The sequence below is a fragment of the Rhodamnia argentea genome, chromosome 1, assembly GCF_020921035.1.
Source record: "Rhodamnia argentea isolate NSW1041297 chromosome 1, ASM2092103v1, whole genome shotgun sequence".
NCBI lineage: Eukaryota > Viridiplantae > Streptophyta > Magnoliopsida > Myrtales > Myrtaceae > Rhodamnia > Rhodamnia argentea.
Window position 1 is genome coordinate 25935749 of NC_063150.1, and position 21486 is coordinate 25957234.

General features: G+C 40.0%; 2 protein-coding genes and 1 long non-coding RNA gene across 12 annotated transcripts in view; 2 read left to right on the forward strand and 1 right to left on the reverse strand.

Annotated features, from left to right (window-relative positions):
- Positions 1–21486, reverse strand: part of LOC115728661 (disease resistance protein RUN1-like) — a 1102447-nt gene that overhangs the window by 774996 nt on the left and 305965 nt on the right. The gene's annotated exons all lie outside the window — the stretch shown is intronic.
- LOC125313790 overlaps positions 1–21486 on the forward strand; it is a 483189-nt gene that overhangs the window by 229632 nt on the left and 232071 nt on the right. The window lies entirely within an intron of this gene.
- On the forward strand, positions 15708–16836 carry LOC125313720. The gene has a single exon (XM_048273611.1). It carries the CDS (start codon positions 15731–15733, stop codon positions 16805–16807), a length of 1077 nt encoding a protein of 358 aa, XP_048129568.1. The 5' UTR covers positions 15708–15730; the 3' UTR covers positions 16808–16836.

Sequence of the window (21486 nt, forward strand, 5' to 3'; positions counted from 1 at the left end):
ACGACTCCAGTATTTTGTGTTGGCATATTGCTACTTAAATCTGGTACAATATGGAGAAACCCACAGAAAGAAACGAGAGAAAGGAATTCAATAAGATCCACTCTGACTACATGCTGTGTCTTTTACTCAATCAGCATGATATGGTGTTCGGTGCGGTGGGCGTCGCCCAAATGACATTAGCCGACATGGTGCTCGATCTATCGGACCACATCGGCGATGCGACCAAGGATACAACAGAGCTATGCAAGAGATTGTATGATTATCCTTCCCACAAATTCTATATGTCCGCGCTCGGTGAGGAGCTCGGATTGGCCCGACGGATGGCAAGTCTCGGGGAAAAGAAATGGGAGGTGATGAGCGGAGCTTGGGTGGAGATGCCGTCATATGCAGCAAGTCATATCAAGAGGGAGGCACATGTGCGGGGCTGAGCAAAGGTGGAGAGTTTCTTACCTTTGTTTGGCTATTGACAGCCCATTTTGGTTGTTTCTATAAACCTCCATGGGGCATATTTTATAAGCCTTTGGATGCAAGGTTTGTGCATCCAACGAGATTCGGATAAACAGCACTCAAATCGTTTTGGGTGGATTAATTTAGCCCAAGAGATGTGTGGATTGAGAAGAAGTTGCTTCTCCTTTTTCAACTTTTCTGTTCTTTGAAGCCAAATTTTCTAAAGGAAGATGGTACTTTTCTACTTCATCGACTCATTCTAGGAAACCATCTCGTGTTTGTCCCACGCCTCATTTTGACCCATCGGTCATGCACTTGAATATGATATTTATGGTTTGTTGCTTACTAGGACATGACCAGAAACATTAGTCGTGCCATGTAATTATATCCAATACGCCACTCATGCTTTTATATAATTCAATCAATTTTCCCTTTGTTGATCTTGATCAAATGGATAATCCCATTTTAAAAGTGCTATCACCAAACATTTCAGTAAACTAATCATGGATGAGATACTTTTCTTCTGCGCGGAATGGATGTTTGTGCAAGTAGAATTGAGATTAAACCAATTCGATGATAAAATGTGACATCCTATAATCCGACTCGTTTTGAAGCCTTGAATAAATGAAAAGTCTCATTGATGTATTTTAGTCTAATCTCAATCGGAATTGATCCCTCTCGAGCAGACTAACCAAATGAGAATGGCTAACTAGGAAAATCAAGTACGTGGAGCCCAGCCTAGAGATCGTGGCGCCTGAAGAAGATGGCGAAGTTGTAGAGCCTTCGGATGCCGAGCAGCCACCAGAGATGGATGAGGACGAGCTAGCAGCCATAGACGAGATTGTGCCAAATAGCGAAGACGAGGCCTAGGATAGTTGGCCTCTCGACTTTTGTAGAGTATTTTATTTTGATTGTGTAGCGAGCTTCGACCACGAAATCTTTTTGTTATAGGTGGTCATAGGCTTGTATAGTGGCCCATGAAGCCCTAGGTTTGACGATTTGTAATAACTATGTATATATGTACATAAGTGTGTTTTTACCATCCCAAGTTATCGTAGTGTTATTGGTTTTCTGTATGGAGATTGTTGTTGCTTCCGCGAAATTTTATTTTGTTGGCCTTTGGATCCTAGAGAACTATACATAAGCGTGGCCAAGTGGGATGTCGACGGCTCGCAAGGTTCGGGTTGTGACATCCCCGTTCGGAGTGGTATCAAAGCCAACCTTCGACCGCGTGTGGGGCCACAGCGAGCGCTCGCTGGTGCTAGAAGGCACAGCGGGGACGCTATGCCTTTGAGGGGAGAAGTTTGTCACAACTCATCCCTAGTCCCATATTGCCTAGGAGGAGGTCTTAGGAAGGCCTTATAAGCCGTTGGGTGCCCTTAGACTTGCAAGAGGCCTTTTCCGAGCGTTGTATGGGCGACGCTTGGAGGAACAAAACCGTGAGGACTATGTGTCCAAAGCGAACAATGTCTTGCAAAGTGGCGCAGCGGAAGTGCGTGGGGCCCAAGCCGTTACATAAAACATCAACCCAACATAAAAGAGTAAGTATTATTCGTCCATAAGATACATTTCTTTTGCCGTTAAAAGAATAAGATACCCCGCTTGTGTTCATTCGCGGAGTAGTTGGTTCACGATTCCTTTACCTTTTGACAAACTAGCAAGGATGTTAACATGTATGGGTACATTCTTCACTATCCCTACTATACAAACCTAAACTATGTACAGAGGAGTGATAAAGTTCAAACTATGCAAAAACATGGTATTTAGCTCCGTTTGGGATATACTGAACGAATGTTTCATTCGAAGTTTCATCATAATGAACTAATGACGGATGAGATATTTTTCTTCTACCATTTAATGCATGAAGTATCTTACTTACGTTCATTCATGGATGGTGGTTACAATTCTTTTACCTTCTTGAATTTTTTAATAGATTCTTTCTTCTAACAAACAAGTAAGGAATTATCTCAATACATATATATACATTTCTCACTATTCCTCTTGTACAAACATAAATTATATAGACAAGAGCGACAAAGTTTTTTGTTTTTGGTCGAAAGAAAATTTCCATTCATTAAGCAGAATTATACTCGAAAGGTATATAGAAGGATTGCAAGCCTATCAAATCCCAAATAAGTGCATAACAAAATGAATACTAAAAAGCATATAACAAAGCACACTCTGTAGCTAAAAACACACTCTCATCCTTTAAGAATAGATATGTCAACGTAAAAGTTCGACAGCCAATCGTCAGATTCAGTGATGAGCACACGCTAGGATCTCCATGCTATTTGCAACGTCTTATGGTGCACGTTTGGGTTCAACGTCTTCATCACCATCGCCGAACAGTAATAACAACATCAATATGTTAAAAGAGTACAAACCAAATATCCGTGAGACTCTCAAATCTATATTTAGATTTAGTACGGTAGAGTAAAATCCTTGGATCTAAACTTAAATCAAAATCTGTAGGTGAGAGCGGCCTAATCTCGGAGAGTTTGTGAAGTCATGTTACGAACAACTTTCTCGATGGCTGTCGACTGGACAAATGGTGAAATTAGTCTGCATGTTCATCCAAGATCAGCTATAGAAATTTATTTACACACAAAAATCGCAAAATAGAGTAAGATAGAAAAGCCAAAAAAGTAAAAATCTTGAAGATGGGGAGATAGAGAGGTAGAGGAACGGAAAGGGAAGGTGAGAGGGAGAGGGGGAGGGAGAGAGAGAAAGGTCCCTCTCTCTCCGTCAAGAAGTACTATTAGGTGTCTTGGAAACCCTAGAGGGAAAAGAGAGCTCCACATCATGTGTGTGTGTGTGGGCGCGGGGGGGGCGAGGGAAGATTGACGCATTGTGACTTGGATATGTAGAACAAATGGAACATCCAAGGTTTCGTCATGCTAAGCCTCTCGCTTCAGGTCTTTCCCATTCTGTTTGCACCCCTTAGAAATAAAGTAGCCAACTACTGCAGCGATTTCCTCTTGTGGTTGGCCTATTTGATAGTTAACTGGATAGATGCATTCATGATCAGCCTCATCTCTCACAACCAAGGCAATCCATCCACTCGTGCAACTTCTCTCTCTTATTACATCCACTCGTGAAATTCATCCACTTTAGGCATTTTGGGCCTCATTTCTTTTGTTACATCTTAACAGTTCGGATACCATCACCGCCTTTTCTCTAGAGTACAATTCACTTTGGGAGCGACACCTGCTCGGTGTCATCTTCCAAGTTGGTGATGCCATCTGTGTCTTCATCCATATATTCTCCAATGATAAGTTGTTGATGATCGCAACGATGCTGGTGTTTCTTGCAAAGATGAGAATGTTTTAATCTTAGAAAACATAAATAAAGAAATTCAACAAGTCAAAGTCGATATATTTCACGACATTATAAAATGTTTTAGTTTGGAAAGTTTCTAGTTTTTAAAAGTTTAGTTAAAACTTAGCGTGAATCTAAATACACCATTGGCGCTTAGCTTACTATTTAGTTCTTAATAATTTTTTAGGAGCATCATCAAGACCATTATCTTTACCGTAAATATTAGTTCCCATAATCAAGAAAAAATCTAAAAAAAAATCTCGGGATAAAATTGTCCAAAAAATCCTAAACTTATTGTTGTTTTGCCAATTTTTTTTGTCGAACAGCTTTGCCAATTCAATCAAAAATCTTTTAATTTTGCCAATTAACTCCTAAATCTTTTCATGTTTTGCCAATTGAGTCCATCCGAACAATTTTAACTAGAAATCATTGACGTGGACACCGGCTATCACACGTGGCATGATCGGCACCGACGTGGACAAAATTTAATTATTTTCTTGAATTTTTATTTATTTATTTATTCTTTTTTTTCTTTTCTTTTGGTCTCGTTTAATTTTTTTCTCTTTTTTTTCTTTCCCTTCTTCCCTCTACCGGCAGTCAACGGGCTCTGCCGGCCTTAATTGAGGGCAGCCCTCACCTGAGGCTAGTGGAGGGAGGAAGGGAAGAGAAAAAGACAAAAAAAAAAAAGAATAAAAAAAGTAAAGGGAACGGAAGAATAGAAAAAAAAATTACTAACAACTATTAAAAATTTGAATAAAAATTAAATACTATTAAATTTTATCCATGTTAGCGCTACCGTGCATTGTCGGTCGGCCGGCGCCCACGTCAGCAATTTCCGGCCGAAATTGTCCAAATGGACTTATTTGGCAAAATATGAAAAGATTTAGGATTCAATTGAAAAAATTAAATGGTTTAGGATCTAATTGGCAAAACCGTAATAGATTTATAATTTTTGGACAATTTCTCTATGCCCCAGGCTCGATTTTCTAAGTCCTCCAGAACTTGACTTTAAAATATTCTGCTTTTAATCACTTTTAACTAATTAATTCCCCTGTATTCATCGCTAATGAAAATAATTGCCTACCAACGAATACATGCTCGTCACACGTAAGTTTCGCACTTAGAGATGATTCGATTAGCCATGAATTGATTGTCAAAGTATTTTTAGAGAAAAAAAATAGAACATCCGCAATGAGAGATCTCTATTATGAAAATGCTAAATTCTTCTTTTTCCCACTGTCGCATGCTAAAATTATTCTTCTGCTCAATTCCTCAAACCAGTCACTAGTCACCACCCTGAGAGAATTTCAATTTGGGAATTTTTCTCTTTGCGGGAGAAGAATATGCTGCCTCTTTCTTTTGCATTCTGTGAAACCATCTCCTCTTTGTCCCCCATATCAGACCCATCGATCATGCCAATGAAGATGATTCTTATGTTTGTTATGACATGACCACAAACATTAGTCCCCCATACACTTTACAAAAATTCCACCTATTTTCTCTTTGGTGATCTCGATAAGTTGGATCCTGCCATTTTAGAAAGCATCGAATCATTATCGTTTAATCTCCTGGTTTGTAAGTTGCGGAAAACAGCGCGATCCAGTCTTCCCAAAAACATGGATTGGCTCATCGGAAGTACAACACGAGACATTACAAACATTACGTCTTTGTTCTTTGAAGAATTAGATTGGAGTGGACCTATTCCTAGAACCAAAAGAATGACTAACCAAGACAGAATATTCTCAAATGAAATATTAATCAATAATATCAACAAGTCGAGCTTTTCAATTCGTGTTGTTATTCTCGGTTTATATACCATTGAAACAGTATTTTAGAAACATCTAGCATGGGACGAAAGGAACGATCAAATCGTCCTTGATAAAATCCTTGTTCATTATGTTAGATCTTTATCATCTTATAAGTTCATTTTCTGCTGCTTCTTATTTATGTAAGACTTTTTTTAACCCAAAATCCTTGAAAACTTCACAATCTGTAAATCTTGACATGTAAATACTTAACAATTATTTTAAACATTTTTTTTTTGAAATATTGATGATATTTTGATATAACCTGAGTGCAGACAAACAATCCCTGAATCACTCCATTTTGCTAATATGATGAATTTATTATATAATTTGCATTGACAATACAAATTTCAATTTTCAAGAGAAAGTAAAAACCGAATCACTTTTCGTGTACCAACAAATTGAAAGACAAGTCAGTTTAATTTGGTTTTTATTTTTATAATCCTGATTGATTACAACCGAATCAATTTCAACCACGACCGATTTCCTCGGTTGTTGCTGAAAGCCTAGCTTCACTTTGCTTTCCATTCTACGAATCTGGTTTCTATTGACAACTAGATTTGTTCGAGTTCTATTAGACAACCAGTTAATTCACTCTTGTTATCATTCTTCTCTTCCATGAGAAGAATACGGCGTCCCTTTTCTAATTTTTGATGTTCTTTGATGCCAAAACTTGAAAGAGGAGAGATGCGAATGCACTTTTCTCTTCTCTCACCTCCTATGGTTGACATACTTTTCTTCTGTTACTTAGTGTAGAAATACATTGCTTGTGTCACAAGTAGGGAACCATCTCAACGTCCTATATAGTTTGCTGTAATTGAAATTACACCAGAGAGTGCGATAAGATTCAAACACAGCAACAATATGGGGTTCATCTCCATTCTGGATCTATGGAGCACATGGCACATCCGGCTTCATCATGTTGAGCCTCTTGCTTCAAGTCTTTTTAGGTTTATTTGCACCCCTTAGAGAAAAAAATAGCCAATGACTGATGGGAGAAATTGACTGTGGGGCACTCAACAAGCACTCACAAAGGAACTTTGTTCACACAAGGAAGAGGAGACGAAAGGTGGCTTTTCAATATACTGTATTCACAATCGATTTACCCACACTAAAATGGTTACAAGACAAGCCTTTATATAGACATAATACAATGACTCTTGATCTACACTAGATACATGAACAGTCATGATGTATATACATAGCATTTACTACGCATCGAAATACAAAAAGACTCTTGAAACGCTCAACTAATAAAGATAGGTCTCGATACATGCACAAGCTGGTACATGCGTCTTGGAAGTTGATATACATGAATTTGGTTTAATTTCTAACACTCCCCCTCAAACCAAATTCTCTTCCGTCGATCATTCCAAGTAAACTTCTGAATTTCCGAAACACTTCGATCTTGAGAGGTTTCGTAAAAATATCTACGACTTGATCACCGGTCTTCACATGCACAACTTCGATTTGTTTGTCGCTGACTTGTTCTCGAATAAAATGATATCGAACATCGATATGCTTGCTCCTCTCATGAAAAACTGGATTCTTTGCCAAAGCAATGGCAGAAACATTATCAACAAAAATTTTCGTTGCATTCTTTTGCTCCATATGGATTTCTTTTAGCAACTTTCTCAACCATATCACATGACACACACACGATGATGCAGCAACATACTCCGCTTCACATGTCGACAGAGTAACACTGGATTGCTTCTTTGATGACCATGTAAAAGCAGTTTCACCCAGATAAAATACAAAACCCGTAGTGCTCTTTCGGTCATCGACATCTCCCCCATAGTCACTATCTGAATAACCTCTGAGTTGAAATAGTTCGGACTGATAATAATACAAGCCAAGAGAGATAGTCCCTTTGATGTACCGAAGTATCCTCTTTGCTGCTTTAAGATGAGATGTCTTCGGATTCTCCATATATCGACTCACAATTCCGACCCTGTACATGATATCCGGTCTGGTACAAGTCAAATACCTCAAGCTTCCAATCAAGCTTCTATAATATGTCGAATCAACATCGACACCTTCATCGAACTTCGACAGTTTTGCACCACAATCCATTGGAGTATTAACCAAAGTGCAATTTTTCATGTTGAATTTCTCAAGGATATTTTCAGCATATCCTTTCTGGGAAATAAAAATCCCATCTGCATTTTGCTTTACTTCGATACCCAGAAAATAATTCATGAGACCATTATCTGTCATCTCAAACTCTTTCACCATCGACGCTTTAAAAGTGTTGATCAGTCTGGAATTATTTCCTGTGAAGACAAGATCATCAACGTATAAACATGCCAATAAAACTTCACCTTTCTCATGCTTCAAGTAGAGAGCATGTTCGTACGGACATTGTTCGAAGCCATTCGCCTTGAAATAAGCATCGATTCTGGAGTTCCAAGCTCTTGGAGCTTGCTTAAGCCCATACAAAGCTTTCTTCAATCTCAGCACTTTGTCTTCATGACCTTTCACAACAAACCCAAGTGGTTGTTTGACATAAATTTCTTCTTCAAGAACACCATTCGGGAATGCCGATTTGACCTCCATTTGATAGATGGGCCACCGATTTTGAGCTGCAATGGAAATCATTAGTCGGATGGTTTCCATTCGGATGACAGGTGCAAATACCTCGTCATAGTCGATCCCAGCTTTCTGCTTGTAGCCCTTTGCGACTAATCCGGCCTTATAACGAGTGACTTCTCCTTTCTCATTCTTCTTGGCCTTATACACCCATTTGACATCGATCGCCTTTTTTTCCTTTGGAAGATGTGCGAGTTCCCATGTTTGATTCTTTTCGATGGCTTCTATTTCTTCATCCATGGCTTTTCTCCATTTTTCTTCTTTAGCAGCTTCATCGAAAGTAAGTGGTTCAGGCCTCATGAGAAGACATACAAGATGGGCTTCTTCGGTGGTTTCATAAAGTTCGGACAATCTTCTCGATCTTGGTGCTATCGGTTCATCAACACCATTTGAAGAAGTTGACGATGATGAACTTGGACTTGAAAATGATGTTGGAAAGGAAGATGAAGGATTCGATGAGTTGTCTTCTATTTCGACGGAATCACGCCCCATTTCGACGTAATCACTACGAGCGGATTCGACGACTTGTCGATTGTCTTCCCACAAAGCATCTTCATCGAACTTCACATCTCTGCTTACATAAACTTTCAAAGTAACATGATCAAACAATTTGTAAGCTTTCGATGAGGAATCATACCCGATAAAAATAAGCTTCTTGCTCTTGTCTTCTAGCTTCGATCTTTTTCGGTCAGGTATGTGAGCATAAGCAATGCTCCCGAAAATTCTCAAGTGAGAAACCATAGGTTTTCTCCCGGTCCATGCTTCTTCAGGAGTAACACCATCAAGTCCTTGCGTGGGACATCGATTTTGCAAATAAATTGCACATCCGACAGCTTCGGCCCAAAGCTCCTTCGACAAATTTTTGCTTTTCAACATACTACGAACCATGTCGAGAATGGTTTTGTTCTTTCGCTCAGCCACACCATTTTGTTGTGGGGAGTACGGCGCCGTTAAGAATCGTCGAATACCATGGTAATCACAGAATTAATTGAGTTCTCCAGAAGTAAATTCTCCTCCATGATCAGTTCTTAAAGACTTGATAAAATAACCACTCTCCTTTTCAACCATTTTCTTGAAGTACTTAAACATATCAAACACTTCCGATTTTTCTTTCAAGAAAAACACCCAAGTCTTTTGAGTAAAATCATCAATAAACGTAACAAAGTATCGATGATTACCGTATGACCGAGGAGTGATCGGACCACATACATCAGAATGAATCAACTCCAGTGGTTTCTTCCCTCGATACGTCGACTCCTTCGAAAAGCTGGTTCTGGAATGCTTGCCAATAACACATCCTTCACATAATTGATCGGGATGATCAATATGCGGTAAGCCATACACCATCTTCTTGCGAGAAAGCATATTGAGTCCGCCGAAATTGAGATGGCCGAACCTCAAGTGCCATAGCCACGAAGGATTGTCTACACATGCTTGAAGGCATGTAGACATTTCATCTTTGATGTTCAGGGTGAACATCCTATTCTTCGACATCTTCACGGATGCAATCAATCTATTATTTTGATCTCTTAGCACAAGGCTAAGATCTTTTATGTGCACAGAATATCCTTTCTCCGGAAGCTGTCCCAAACTCAAAATATTGCTCGACATCTTCGGCACATAATACACGTTAGTAATAAACTGACGTGTTCCATTCTTCGGATGAATTAGAATCGTACCTTTCCCTTCGACAAGAATTTGGGAATTATCACCGAACGAGACTTTCCCTTTTATTGTCTCATCCATTTCGACGAATATCTCCTTCCGACCGCACATGTGGTTACTTGCTCCAGTGTCCAAGTACCACGTATCACTCTTTTCATCAGCATTTTCTTTAAATGCCAGCATAAGAACTTGATCACCATCATTCACCAAGTTTGCCTTTTCATCTGCTCCACTACTTTCTTTATGCCAACAGTCAGAAGCATAATGACCCAATTTATTGCAATGATAACAACGGATTTTAGATTTATCATACCGTTGACCTCTCGAATTTCTCCCTCTTCCACGAACAAAACTTTGATTCTGGTAGCCACCTTCTCTGCGATCAAATTCCCCTCCGCTTTGTCCACGACCTCTTCCATGAAAGTGACCACGACCTCGACCTCGATCTTGATTAGTGTTTCGGGCTTGCACAGGTTCTCGTCTTTGTTCCTTCTCATCTCGGATCGACAACCGAGTTTGGAGTACTTCCTCCACCGGTTCGGACTTGTTTCTTTTCGGTCTTTCTTCATGGGCTTGTAACGAACCCATGAGCTCATCGACCGTCATAGAATCGACATCTTTTGATTCCTCGATAGCGACGACAATGTGGTCAAACTTCTTATCCAATGACCGCAGGATTTTTTCGACAACACGAACATCGAGAACATCTTCGCCATTCCTTTTCATCCGATTGACAATAGCTAAAACTCTTGTGAAATAATCAGAAATCGACTCAGATTCTTTCATACGAATTACCTCGAATTCACCTCTCAAAGTTTGAAGACGAATCTTCTTTACTTTCTCAACACCTTGGTGCGTGGTTTGAAGAATCTCCCATGCCTCCTTGGAAGTAGTAGCATTCGAGAATTTTTCGAACATGGAATCATCCAAGGCTTGAAAGATGATTGATAACGCGAGTTGATCTTTCGAACGAGTCTTCTCCAACGCATTCCTCTGAGTCCGAGTTAACGCAACATCTTCGTCCGGCTCATCATAGCCATTGTTGACGAGATCCCACACACTATGGGCGCCGAGTATGGCTTTCATTCGGGAAGCCCACTTGCCATAGTTTTCTTTGGTGAGGACTGGATACTGAAAAGGAAGGTTGCTTGTTGATGCCATAATCACGAAACCGTGAAGCTCTGATACCAATTTGATGGGAGAAATCGACTGTGGGGCACTCAACAAGCACTCACAAAGGAACTTTGTTCACACAAGGAAGAGGAGACGAAAGGTGGCTTTTCAATATACTGTATTCACAATCGATTTACCCACACTGAAATGGTTACAAGACAAGCCTTTATATAGGCATAATACAATGACTCTTGATCTACACTAGATACATGAACAGTCATGATGTATATACATAGCATTTACTACGCATCGAAATACAAAAAGACTCTTGAAACGCTCAACTAATAAAGATAGGTCTCGATACATGCACAAGCTGGTACATGCGTCTTGGAAGTTGATATACATGAATTTGGTTTAATTTCTAACAATGACCACATCGTTTTCCTATTGTGGTTGGCCTATTTGATGGCTGACTGGGTAGCTGCATTTGCTATCGGGCTCACCTTTCACGACCAAGGCAATTCATTCGGTGGTGGAGCTGAAGCAACCGGAGCAATTCAGGCATTTTGGGTCTCATTTCGCTTGTTACATTTTGGCGGTTTGGACACCATCACCGCCTTCTCCCCGGTGGACAGTTGGCTTTGGCGGCGACACCTGCTTAGTCTTATCTTCCAAGTCGGCGCTGCCATCCGTGTCTTTATGCAGATATTTCCCAATGAGAAGTCGTTGGTGTTCCCAATTATGCTGGTATTTATTGTCGGGGTCATAAAAAATGCTGAGATGACACTGGCGCTTAATATCTCGAGTCTCCCAAGGCTCATAGAATCGATGAACCCATGTATTGCATTGGTTGGATGAACCACTCTATGGTCTAGATATTTCGATGAAGAAGAAATAGAACTTCTGAGAGTATTACCAACGACTCTTCGCTGGGGAATATCTGCCCAAAGACATAGATGGCGACACCGACTTTGAAGATAAGATTGAGTAGGTGCCGCCGCTGTGGCGAGCTGTCCTCCGGATAGAAGGTAGTGATGATGTTTGGACTGCCAAAATATAACAAGAGAAGCAAGGCCTAAAATGTCTGAACTGCTCCATTTGCTTCAACTCCTTGATTGAATGAATTGTAACAATAGTGTCTTCTCCATACACCTTCGTCACATTTACTTGACACCCTCATAACTCTAGCGCCATTAATGGGGAGGTTCCTACGAAAAGCTTCCAGAAGGAGAAGACACCACCGCGCACAAATTGTTTGGGTGGGATTGATTTGGCCCAAAGAGATGGAAAGGCTCGGCAAAATGAAAGTGGATTGAGAAGAAATTGGCAAATTTCAAAGGGGAGATGCGACTATCCTTTTCTCCGTTCATTCTATGAAGCCATCTCCTCTTTGTCCCACACATCATTTGACTCATCAATCATGCCAATGAAGATGATTTTTATGGTAATAGGTTAGGAAATGACCCGATACTTTCCTATACAAGTTCACTCATATGACTTGTTAAATAGTATCAAGTTTGTTAGTAAAAAACAAAACGAGTCTTGTTAACTGCGATATCACCAAACATTTCACTAACCTAATCATCAATAAGCTACTTTTCTCTAGCCATGTAATGCATAAGATACTTTGCTTGTGTTCATTCCCTGAATTGTTGGTTCATGATTCTTATCCCTTCTTAGGTTTTTGAATAGATTCTTTCTTCCGACAAGCAAACAAAAAACCATCCTAACAATTGTGCGTGCGTGCACTCTCCACTGCTCCTTCCTATACAAACCGAAATTATACAGAGATGAGCTATAAAGTTCAAACATGGCACTTAGCTCCATTTTGGATCCGCGGAATAAATGGAACGCCCAAGGTTCTATCATATCGAGTAGTCATCGATGAGATACTTTTCTTCAGCCATATAATGTATTAGATACCTTGCTTGTGTTTATTCTCGGAATGACTGGTTCATGATTCTTTTACCTTCTTGGGTTTTTGAATAGATTGTTTCTTCAGATAAACAAATAAGGGGCATCAAGACAAAAAAAAGTATCCAAAGGGGTTGAGGTGGATGGACCATACAATTAGATCCATGATAAAGGCAAAGCGCATCACCACGCGCATGTCGTTAGCATGATCTAATCAAACGAGCAGCATTAGTGGTTAATGAGCAAGCTCTTCAAATACTTACTTACTTCGGAAGCACAAAACTTACTCGATGATGTTGAAGTCGAATTTAACACGCTCTGCATTTAGTTGTACGAATGCATCTGCAGGGTTGGAACATCCATGCCAAGCTCCCATCTTCCACTAGGTGGTAATTATTTTGGTCTCAACTCGAAATATGCAAGACTTCAGCACGAGGCAGAAGAGGGAAGTCGATGCAATATCATCAAGAATGGCATTTACTCTTTACTTGCTCGTTTGAACACTAACGTCAGCGAAAAGATACAGAAAAGACCAACGACAACCAAGACTTCTCAATGACCAAAGCCAGCCGACTAGAAGTACATAGATAGCTTTTCATCTAGTACGTTCTGGAGTAAATCACACTGCTGCAATAGCCTACTCAGTTTTTCGTTTCAATCTGTGGCCTTGGCAAAATTCACCGGTGTATCGTTGTTACTTATCAATGTACTAAACCTAGATGCACCATCATCTACAGATGCCGGTGCATTATCCTGAAGAATATTGGTTCTACCTGCTGCTGGAAGGTCGTCGACATGTGCAGCGTCCCAAGTTTGGTCTCTACCATGGATGGGTGATCCAGTCATAGGCTCTGAAATTTGTGGCTGAGAACTCTACGTGAGACGAGAGAGATCGGAGGAACCAACTTCAAGCATTTCATCTAGTGATGGATTCTCCAAGTAAGGGTGTGAATCTTCTTGTAACATGTTATCGGAACTTGAAGTTTTAGGAGCAACAGGTTCCAGAACATAACATTCTGGGAGCTCCTCTCTCCGCAGGATCATCCACTGCTAATTGAATATCCTCCGGAAAATCATCGCCCAATTTGGAACTATGCAGTATGCTGTGTCCTGAAGAGCTCTCTCTCTCTCTCTCTCTCTCTCTCTCTCTCTCTCTCAAATTTTAATTATTAAAGTATTTTCAGAGAAATAGCACAATGCCGACAATGAGAGATCCCTGCTATGAATCTGCTCAATTCTTCAAAATAGTCACTAATCATCACCCGAAGAGAGAATTTCAGTTTGAGAATTTTCTCTTGCGTGAGGAAAATATGCTCTCTTTCTTTTTTTCGTTCTTTGATTCCAAACTTGAAAGAGGAGATGCGAATGTACTTTTTCCGTCTTCTCCCAACTCCTTCGGTCTGTCGCTATTCGTAGCTTTGAGCTGTCACAAATGCTTTATCCATTCATTTTATGTAACCATCTCCACTTTTGTCCCACACATCATGTGCGAGCACGAGCACACACTGATATAACTTGTTTGATGATATCTAATTCATTAACAATATCAAGTAGCTTGTTATGTGTGATCTGACCAAACATTTCACTGAACTAATTGTGAATGAGTTACTTTTCTTTTGCTATTTGATGCACGAAATACCTTGCTTATGTTCATTCGCGGAATGATTGATTTTTGCATAGATTCTTTTCTTCCTTCTTACAAATAAGCAAGGACATCTCCCACCATTCTCTCCTATACACGCCGAAATCATATTAAGAGGATGGATAAAGTTCAAACTAAGCTCAAGCATGGCATTTAGCTTTATTTCAGAGTTGTGGAACAAATGGAACATCCGAGGCTCCGTCCCTGTTGAGCCTCTCGCTTGAGTCTTTCTCATTCTATTTGCATCCCTCGAGAAGAAAATAGCGAACCGACGCATAGTTTTCCCTCTTGTGGTTGGCCCTACTGGATGGCTGACTCAGTAGTTGTATACGGGATTGGGCTCATTCCTCATAACCAAGGCAATTCGTGCGCTCATGTGGCTGAAGTAGATATATCACTTCGGGCATTGTGGGCATCATTTCTCTTGCTACATCTTGGCGGTCCGGACACCATCACTGCCTTTTCTTTGGAAGACAATTCACTTTGGGGACGGCACCTTCTCGGTCTCATCTTCCAAGTTGGTGCCGTCGTCCATCTCTTTGTGCAAATATTTCCGAGCGACAAGTCGCTAGTGATCCCAACGATACTGGTGTTTCTTGCTGGGGTCATAAAAAACGTGGAGAGGATATTGTCACTTCATCTCTCGAGCCTCTCGAGACTCAAGGAATCAATTCTCCAACGGCTTGAAATATCATGGTTTCCATATTTGGAGATGGAGGAAGAACTCAATGCATTAAGGGTTCGACATTCTCATGAAGAAGAAGCAACGCTTGCAGAGAGCATTGTGGTAAAGCATGCTTATTTCTTCTTTCAAATATTTCAGGTCTTCATCGGGGATCTCATGTTCAAAGATTATAAGCGCAAAATAAGTCAAAATTATTTCCGCAAGGTTTCTGCGATCAATGCATTGAGAGTGATATCAGTCGAACTCAATTTTATGTACGAGGTGCTTCACACGAAAGCACTAGTAATACATTCCAAGTGGAGCTACATTTTCCGCTGCGTAGCCTTCACTGACCTTGCCCTAGCTTTGGTATTATTCAATCGCTTGAAGAAGCATGGCATCCCTAAACTTGACGTGGATATTACTTATTCCCTTATTTTTGGAGGGATGGCTCTTGATATGATAGCTCTATTCATGCTCATTTTCTCCGAATGGACTGTTGCCGGAATCAAGTGGTACAACATAGGATCGACCCCAATAGATTCATTTTTCCCCAAGTTGTTGTCCACCATGGATAACCTGAGGAAGCCCCAATCCGCCAAATGCAAAGCAGAGCCTAACGACAACCCTATGTATGATGTCTTAGATACACCATTCATATTTCGAAGGTGGTCGGAATCCATCTCTGCTTGCAACCTTTTATCCGAATTCTTGAAGGAGAGTCCGAGAAAGCTGCATAAGCATGATCAGAGCTGGGGCAACACCGGTTTTTCTAATATCTGCATTTTTCCATGGCGTATGGTTGAGAAGATAATCTCTTGTTTCCATCAAGCTAGTGAGACAATCACCGGACTTGGTGGTCCGAGGGAAACATTCAAGATTGCGAATACAAGGTACGTGTCCAAGAATCCTTTTATTCAGGATCTATGGATCTTTATCTTTAAGGAGGTGAGACGTAAATCCGAGTACGCTTTTGATGAGACAAAGGCGAGGGAGATATATGAGGGTAGAGGTGATCTGTTTCTCACGTATAGACTAGGGGATGCCGATGGCAACAATCTTTTAAGGTATGTCAACCAGGCCAGATACGACTCTAGTATTTTGTGTTGGCATATTGCTACTGAAATCTGGTACAACATGGAGAAAGCCACGGAAAGAAATGAGAGAAGGGAATTTGGCAAGATCCTCTCCGACTACATGCTGTATCTTTTACTCAATCAGCATGATATGGTGTCCGGTGTGGCGGGCGCCGCCCAAATGACGTTAGCCGACATGGTGCTCGATCTATCGGACCACATCGGCGATGCGACCAAGGACACAGCGGAGCTATGCAAGAGATTGTATGATTATCCTTCCCACAAATTCGGGATATCCACGCTCAATGAGGGGCTCGGATTGGCCCGACAGATGGCAAGTCTCGGGGAAAAGAAATGGGAGGTGATGAGCGGAGTTTGGGTGGAGATGCTGTCATATGCAGCAAGTCATATCAAGGGGGATGCACATGTGCGGGGGCTGAGCAAAGGTGGAGAGCTTCTTGCCTTTGTTTGGCTCTTGATGGCCCATTTCGGTTGTTTCTACAAACCTCCATGGGGCATATTTTATAAGCCTTTGGATGCAAGGTTTGTGCATCCAACAGGATTCAGATAAACAGCGCTCAAATTGTTTTGGGTGGATTAATTTGACCCAACAAATGTGTGGATTGAGAAGAAGTTGCTTCTCCTTTTTCAACTTTTCTGTTCTTTGAAGCCAAATTTTCAAAGGGGAGATGGTGAGTGTGCTCTTCTGCTTCATCGACTCATTCTAGGAAACCATCTCGTATTTGTCCCACGCCTCATTTTGACCCATCAGTCATGCACTTGAATATGATCTTTATGGTTTGTTGCTTACTAGGGCATGACCACAAACATTAGTCGTGCTGCATAATTATATCCAATACGCCACTCATGCTTTTATATAATTCAATCAATTTTCCCTTTATTGATCTTCATCAAATGGATAATCCCATTTTAAAAGTGCTATCACCAAACTTTTGAGTAAACTAATCATGGATGAGATTCTTTTCTTTTGCGCGGAATGGATGGATGTGCAAGTAGAATCGAGATTAAACCAATTCGATGATAAAACATCAACCAACATAAAGCAGTAAGTTAGACATGGCCAAATGGAACCGTAGGCCCGAAACTCGCCCAGAGCCGGCCCGTTGACCGGGCCCACGGTTCCAACCCGGAACCAGAACCGGCCTTCAAGGGCAGGTTCTGGTTTCTAAATTTTCGGAACCGGCCCGGAACCGCCGGTTCCGGGCCGGTTCCAACCTATTTAAAACAAAAAAGAGGAGGAGGCTTGGGGGAAAATAGCCATTGGGCCTAGGAACCGGCGGTTCCTAACCGGAACCGGAACCGGAACGGCCCGAAATCGGAACCGGGCGCTTCAAGGGCCGGTTTCAGTTCCACCTTTTTTAGGAACCGGAACCGGCCACCTCTACAGTAAGTATTATTCGTCCATGAGATACTTTTCTTCTGCCATTAAAAGCATAAGATACCCTATTTGTATTCATTCCCGGAGTAGTTGGTTCACGATTCTTTTACCTTTTGACAAACTAGCAAGGATGTTAACATGTATGGGTACATTCCTCACTATCCCTACTATACAAACCTAAACAATGCACAGAGGAGTGATAAAGTTCTATGCAAAAACGTGGTATTTAGCTCCGTTTGGGATCTATTGAACTAATGTTTCATTTGAAGTTTCATCATAATGAACTAATCATGGATGAGATATTTTTCTTCTACCAAGTATCTTATTTACGTTCATTCATAGATGGTGGTTACAATTCTTTTACATTCTTGGATTTTTTAATAGATTCTTTCTTCTAACAAATAAGTAAGGAATTATATCAATACGTAAATAAACATTTCTCACTATTCCTCCTGTACAAACATAAATTATATAGACAAGAGCGACAAAGCTTTTTGTTTTTGGTCGAAAGAAAATTTCCATTCATTAAGCAGAATTATACTCAAGAGGTATATAGAAGGATTGCAAGCCTATCAAATCCCAGATAAGTGCATACCAAAATGAATACTAAAAAGCATATAACAAATCACACTCTATAGCTAAAAACACACTCTCATCCTTTAAGAATAGATATGTCAACGTAAAAGTTCGGCAGCCAATCGTCAGATTCGGTGATGAGCACACGCCGAGATCTCCATGGCATTTGCAATGTTTTACGGTGCACGTCTGTGTTCAACGTCTTCATCACCATTGTCGAACAGTACTAACAACATCAACATGTTAAAAGAGTACAAACCAAATATCTGTAAGAAACTCCAAAATGGATATCTAGATTTAGTACGGCAGAGTAAAATCCTCGGATCTAAACTTAAATATTAATCGGCGGGGGAGAGCGGCCTAATCTCGGAGAGTTTGTGGAGTCATGTCACGAACATCTTTCTCGATGGCCGTCGATCGGATGAATGACAAAATTGATCTCCATGTTCACCCAAGATCAGCTACAAAAATTTATTTACACATGAAACTCCCAAAACAGAGCAAGATAGAAAAGCCAAAAAAGTAAAAATCTTGAAGATAGGGAGATAGAGAGGTAGAGGGAAGGAAAGGGAAGGTTAGAGGGAGAGGGGGAGGGAGAGAGAGAAAGGTCCCTCTCTCTCAGAGAGCTCCACATTATGTTTGGGGCGGGTGGGGGGGGGTGGTGGTGACCCATTGTGATTTGGATATGTAGAACAAATGGAACATCCAAGGTTTCGTCATGCTAAGCCTCTCGCTTCAAGTCTTTCCCATTCTGTTTGCACCCCTTAGAAATAAAGTAGTGAATTACAGCAGCGTTTTCCTCTTGTGGTTGGCCTATTTGATAGTTAACTGGATAGATGCATTCACGATTGGCCTCATCTCTCACAACCAAGGCAATCCATCCACTCGTGCAGCTTGTTTCTTTTATTACATCCACTCTTGCAATTCATCCACTTTAGGCATTTTGGGCCTCATTTCTTTTGTTACATCTTGGCGGTTCGGATACCATCACCGCCTTTTCTCTAGAGTACAATTTGCTTTGGGAACGACTCCTGCTCAGTGTCATCTTCCAGGTTGGTGCTGCCATCTATGTCTTCATCCATATATTTTCCAATGATAAGTTGTTGATGATCACAACGATGCGGTTTCTTGCAAAGATGAGAATGTTTTAATCTTAGAAAACATAAACAAAGAAATTCAACAAGTCAAAGTCGATATATTTCACGACATTATAAAATGTTTTAGTTTGGAAAGTTTCAAGTTCTTAAAGTTAAGTTAAAACTTAGCGAAACTCTAAATACACCATTGGTGCTTAGCTTACTATTTAGTTCTTAATAATTTTTTAGGAGCATCATCAAGACCATTATCTTTACCGTAAATAATAGTTCCCATAATCGAGAAAAAATCTAAAAAAAAATTCTCGCAATTCAATTGTCCAAAAATTCCTAAATCTATTACAGTTTTGCCAAAGTTTTTTTTTTTTTGTCAAACAGCTTTGACAATCCAATCATAAACCTTTTAATTTTGCCAACTAACTCCTAAATCTTTTTACGTTTTGCCAATTGAGTCTATCCGATCAATTTTAACTAGAAATCGTTGACGTGGATACCAGCTATCACACGTGGCATGATCGATTTCGACATAGACAAAATTTAATTATTTTCTTGAATTTTTATTTATTTATTTATTCTTTTCTTCTGGTCTTGTTTAATTTTTTTCTTTTTTTCTTTCCCTTCGTCCCTCTGCCGGCAGTCAATGAGCTTTACCGACCTTAATTGAGGGCGTCCCTAGCCATGCGGCCCTCGTCCGAGTCCGACGAGGGCAGCCCTCACCCGAGACTAGTGGGGGGAAGAAGGGAAGAGAAAAAGACAAAAACAAAAAGAATAAAAAAAGTAAAGGGAACGGAAGAATAGAAAAAATTACTAACAACTATTAATAATTCGAATAAGAATTAAATACTATCAAATTTTATCCATGTTAGCGCCACCGTGCCTTGTCGGTTGGCTGGCATCCACGTCAGCAATTTTCTGGCCGAAATTGTCCAAATGGACTCAATTGGCGAAATATGAAATTAGGGACTCAATTGAAAAATTAAAAGGTTTAGGATCTAATTGGCAAAACTGCAATAGATTTATAACTTTTTGGACAATTTATCTATGCCGCAGGCTCGATTTTCTAAGTCCTCCAGACCTTAACTTTAAAATATTCTGCTTTTAATCACTTTTAACTAATTAATTTCCCTGTATTCATCGCTAATGAAAGTAATTGCCTACCAACGAATACATGCTCGTCACACGTAAGTTTCGCACTTAGAGATGATTCGATTAGCCATGAATTGATTATCAAAGTATTTTTAGAGAAAAAAATACAACATCCGCAATGAGAGATCTCCATTATGAAAATGCTAAATTCTTCTTTTTCCCACTGTCGCGTGCTAAAATTGTTCTTCTGCTCAATTCCTCAAAGCAGTCACTAGTCACCAACATGAGAGAATTTCAATTTGGGAATTTTTCTCTTTGCGGGAGAAGAATATGCTGCCTCTTTCTTTTGCATTCTGTGAAACCATCTCCTCTTTGTTCCCCATATCATTTGACCCATTGATCATGCCAATGAAGATGATTCTTATGTTTGTTATGACATGACCACAAACATTAGTCCCTCAATACACTTTAGAAAAATTCCACCAATTTTCTCTTTGTCGATCTTGATAAGTTGGATCATGCCATTTTAGACGAACTAAAGCATCGAATCATTATCGTTTAATCTCCCAGTTTATAATTCGCGTAAAACAGTGCAACCAAGTCTTTCCTGTAACATTGATCGGCTCATTAGAAGTACAACACAAGACATTACACAGATTATGTCTTTGTTCTTTGAAGAATTAGATTGGAGTGGAGCTATTCCTAGAACCAAAAGAGCGACTAGCCAAGACAGAATATTCTCGAATGAAATATCAATCAATAATGCCAACAAGTCGAGCTTTTCAATTCGTGTTGTTATTCTCGACTTATACCATTGAATCAGTATTTTAGAAACATTTAGCATGGGAAGAAAGGAACGATCAAATCGTCCTTGATAAAATCCTTGTTCATTATGTTAGATCTTTCTCATCTTATAAGTTCATTTTCTGCTTCTTCTGATTTATGTAAGACTTTTTTTTTAACCCAACATCCTTGAAAATTTCACAATCTGTAAATATTGACATGTAAAATACTTAACAATTATTTTTACCATTTTTTTCGAAATATTGATGATATTTTGATATAACTTGAGTGCAGACAAACAAGCGCCGAATC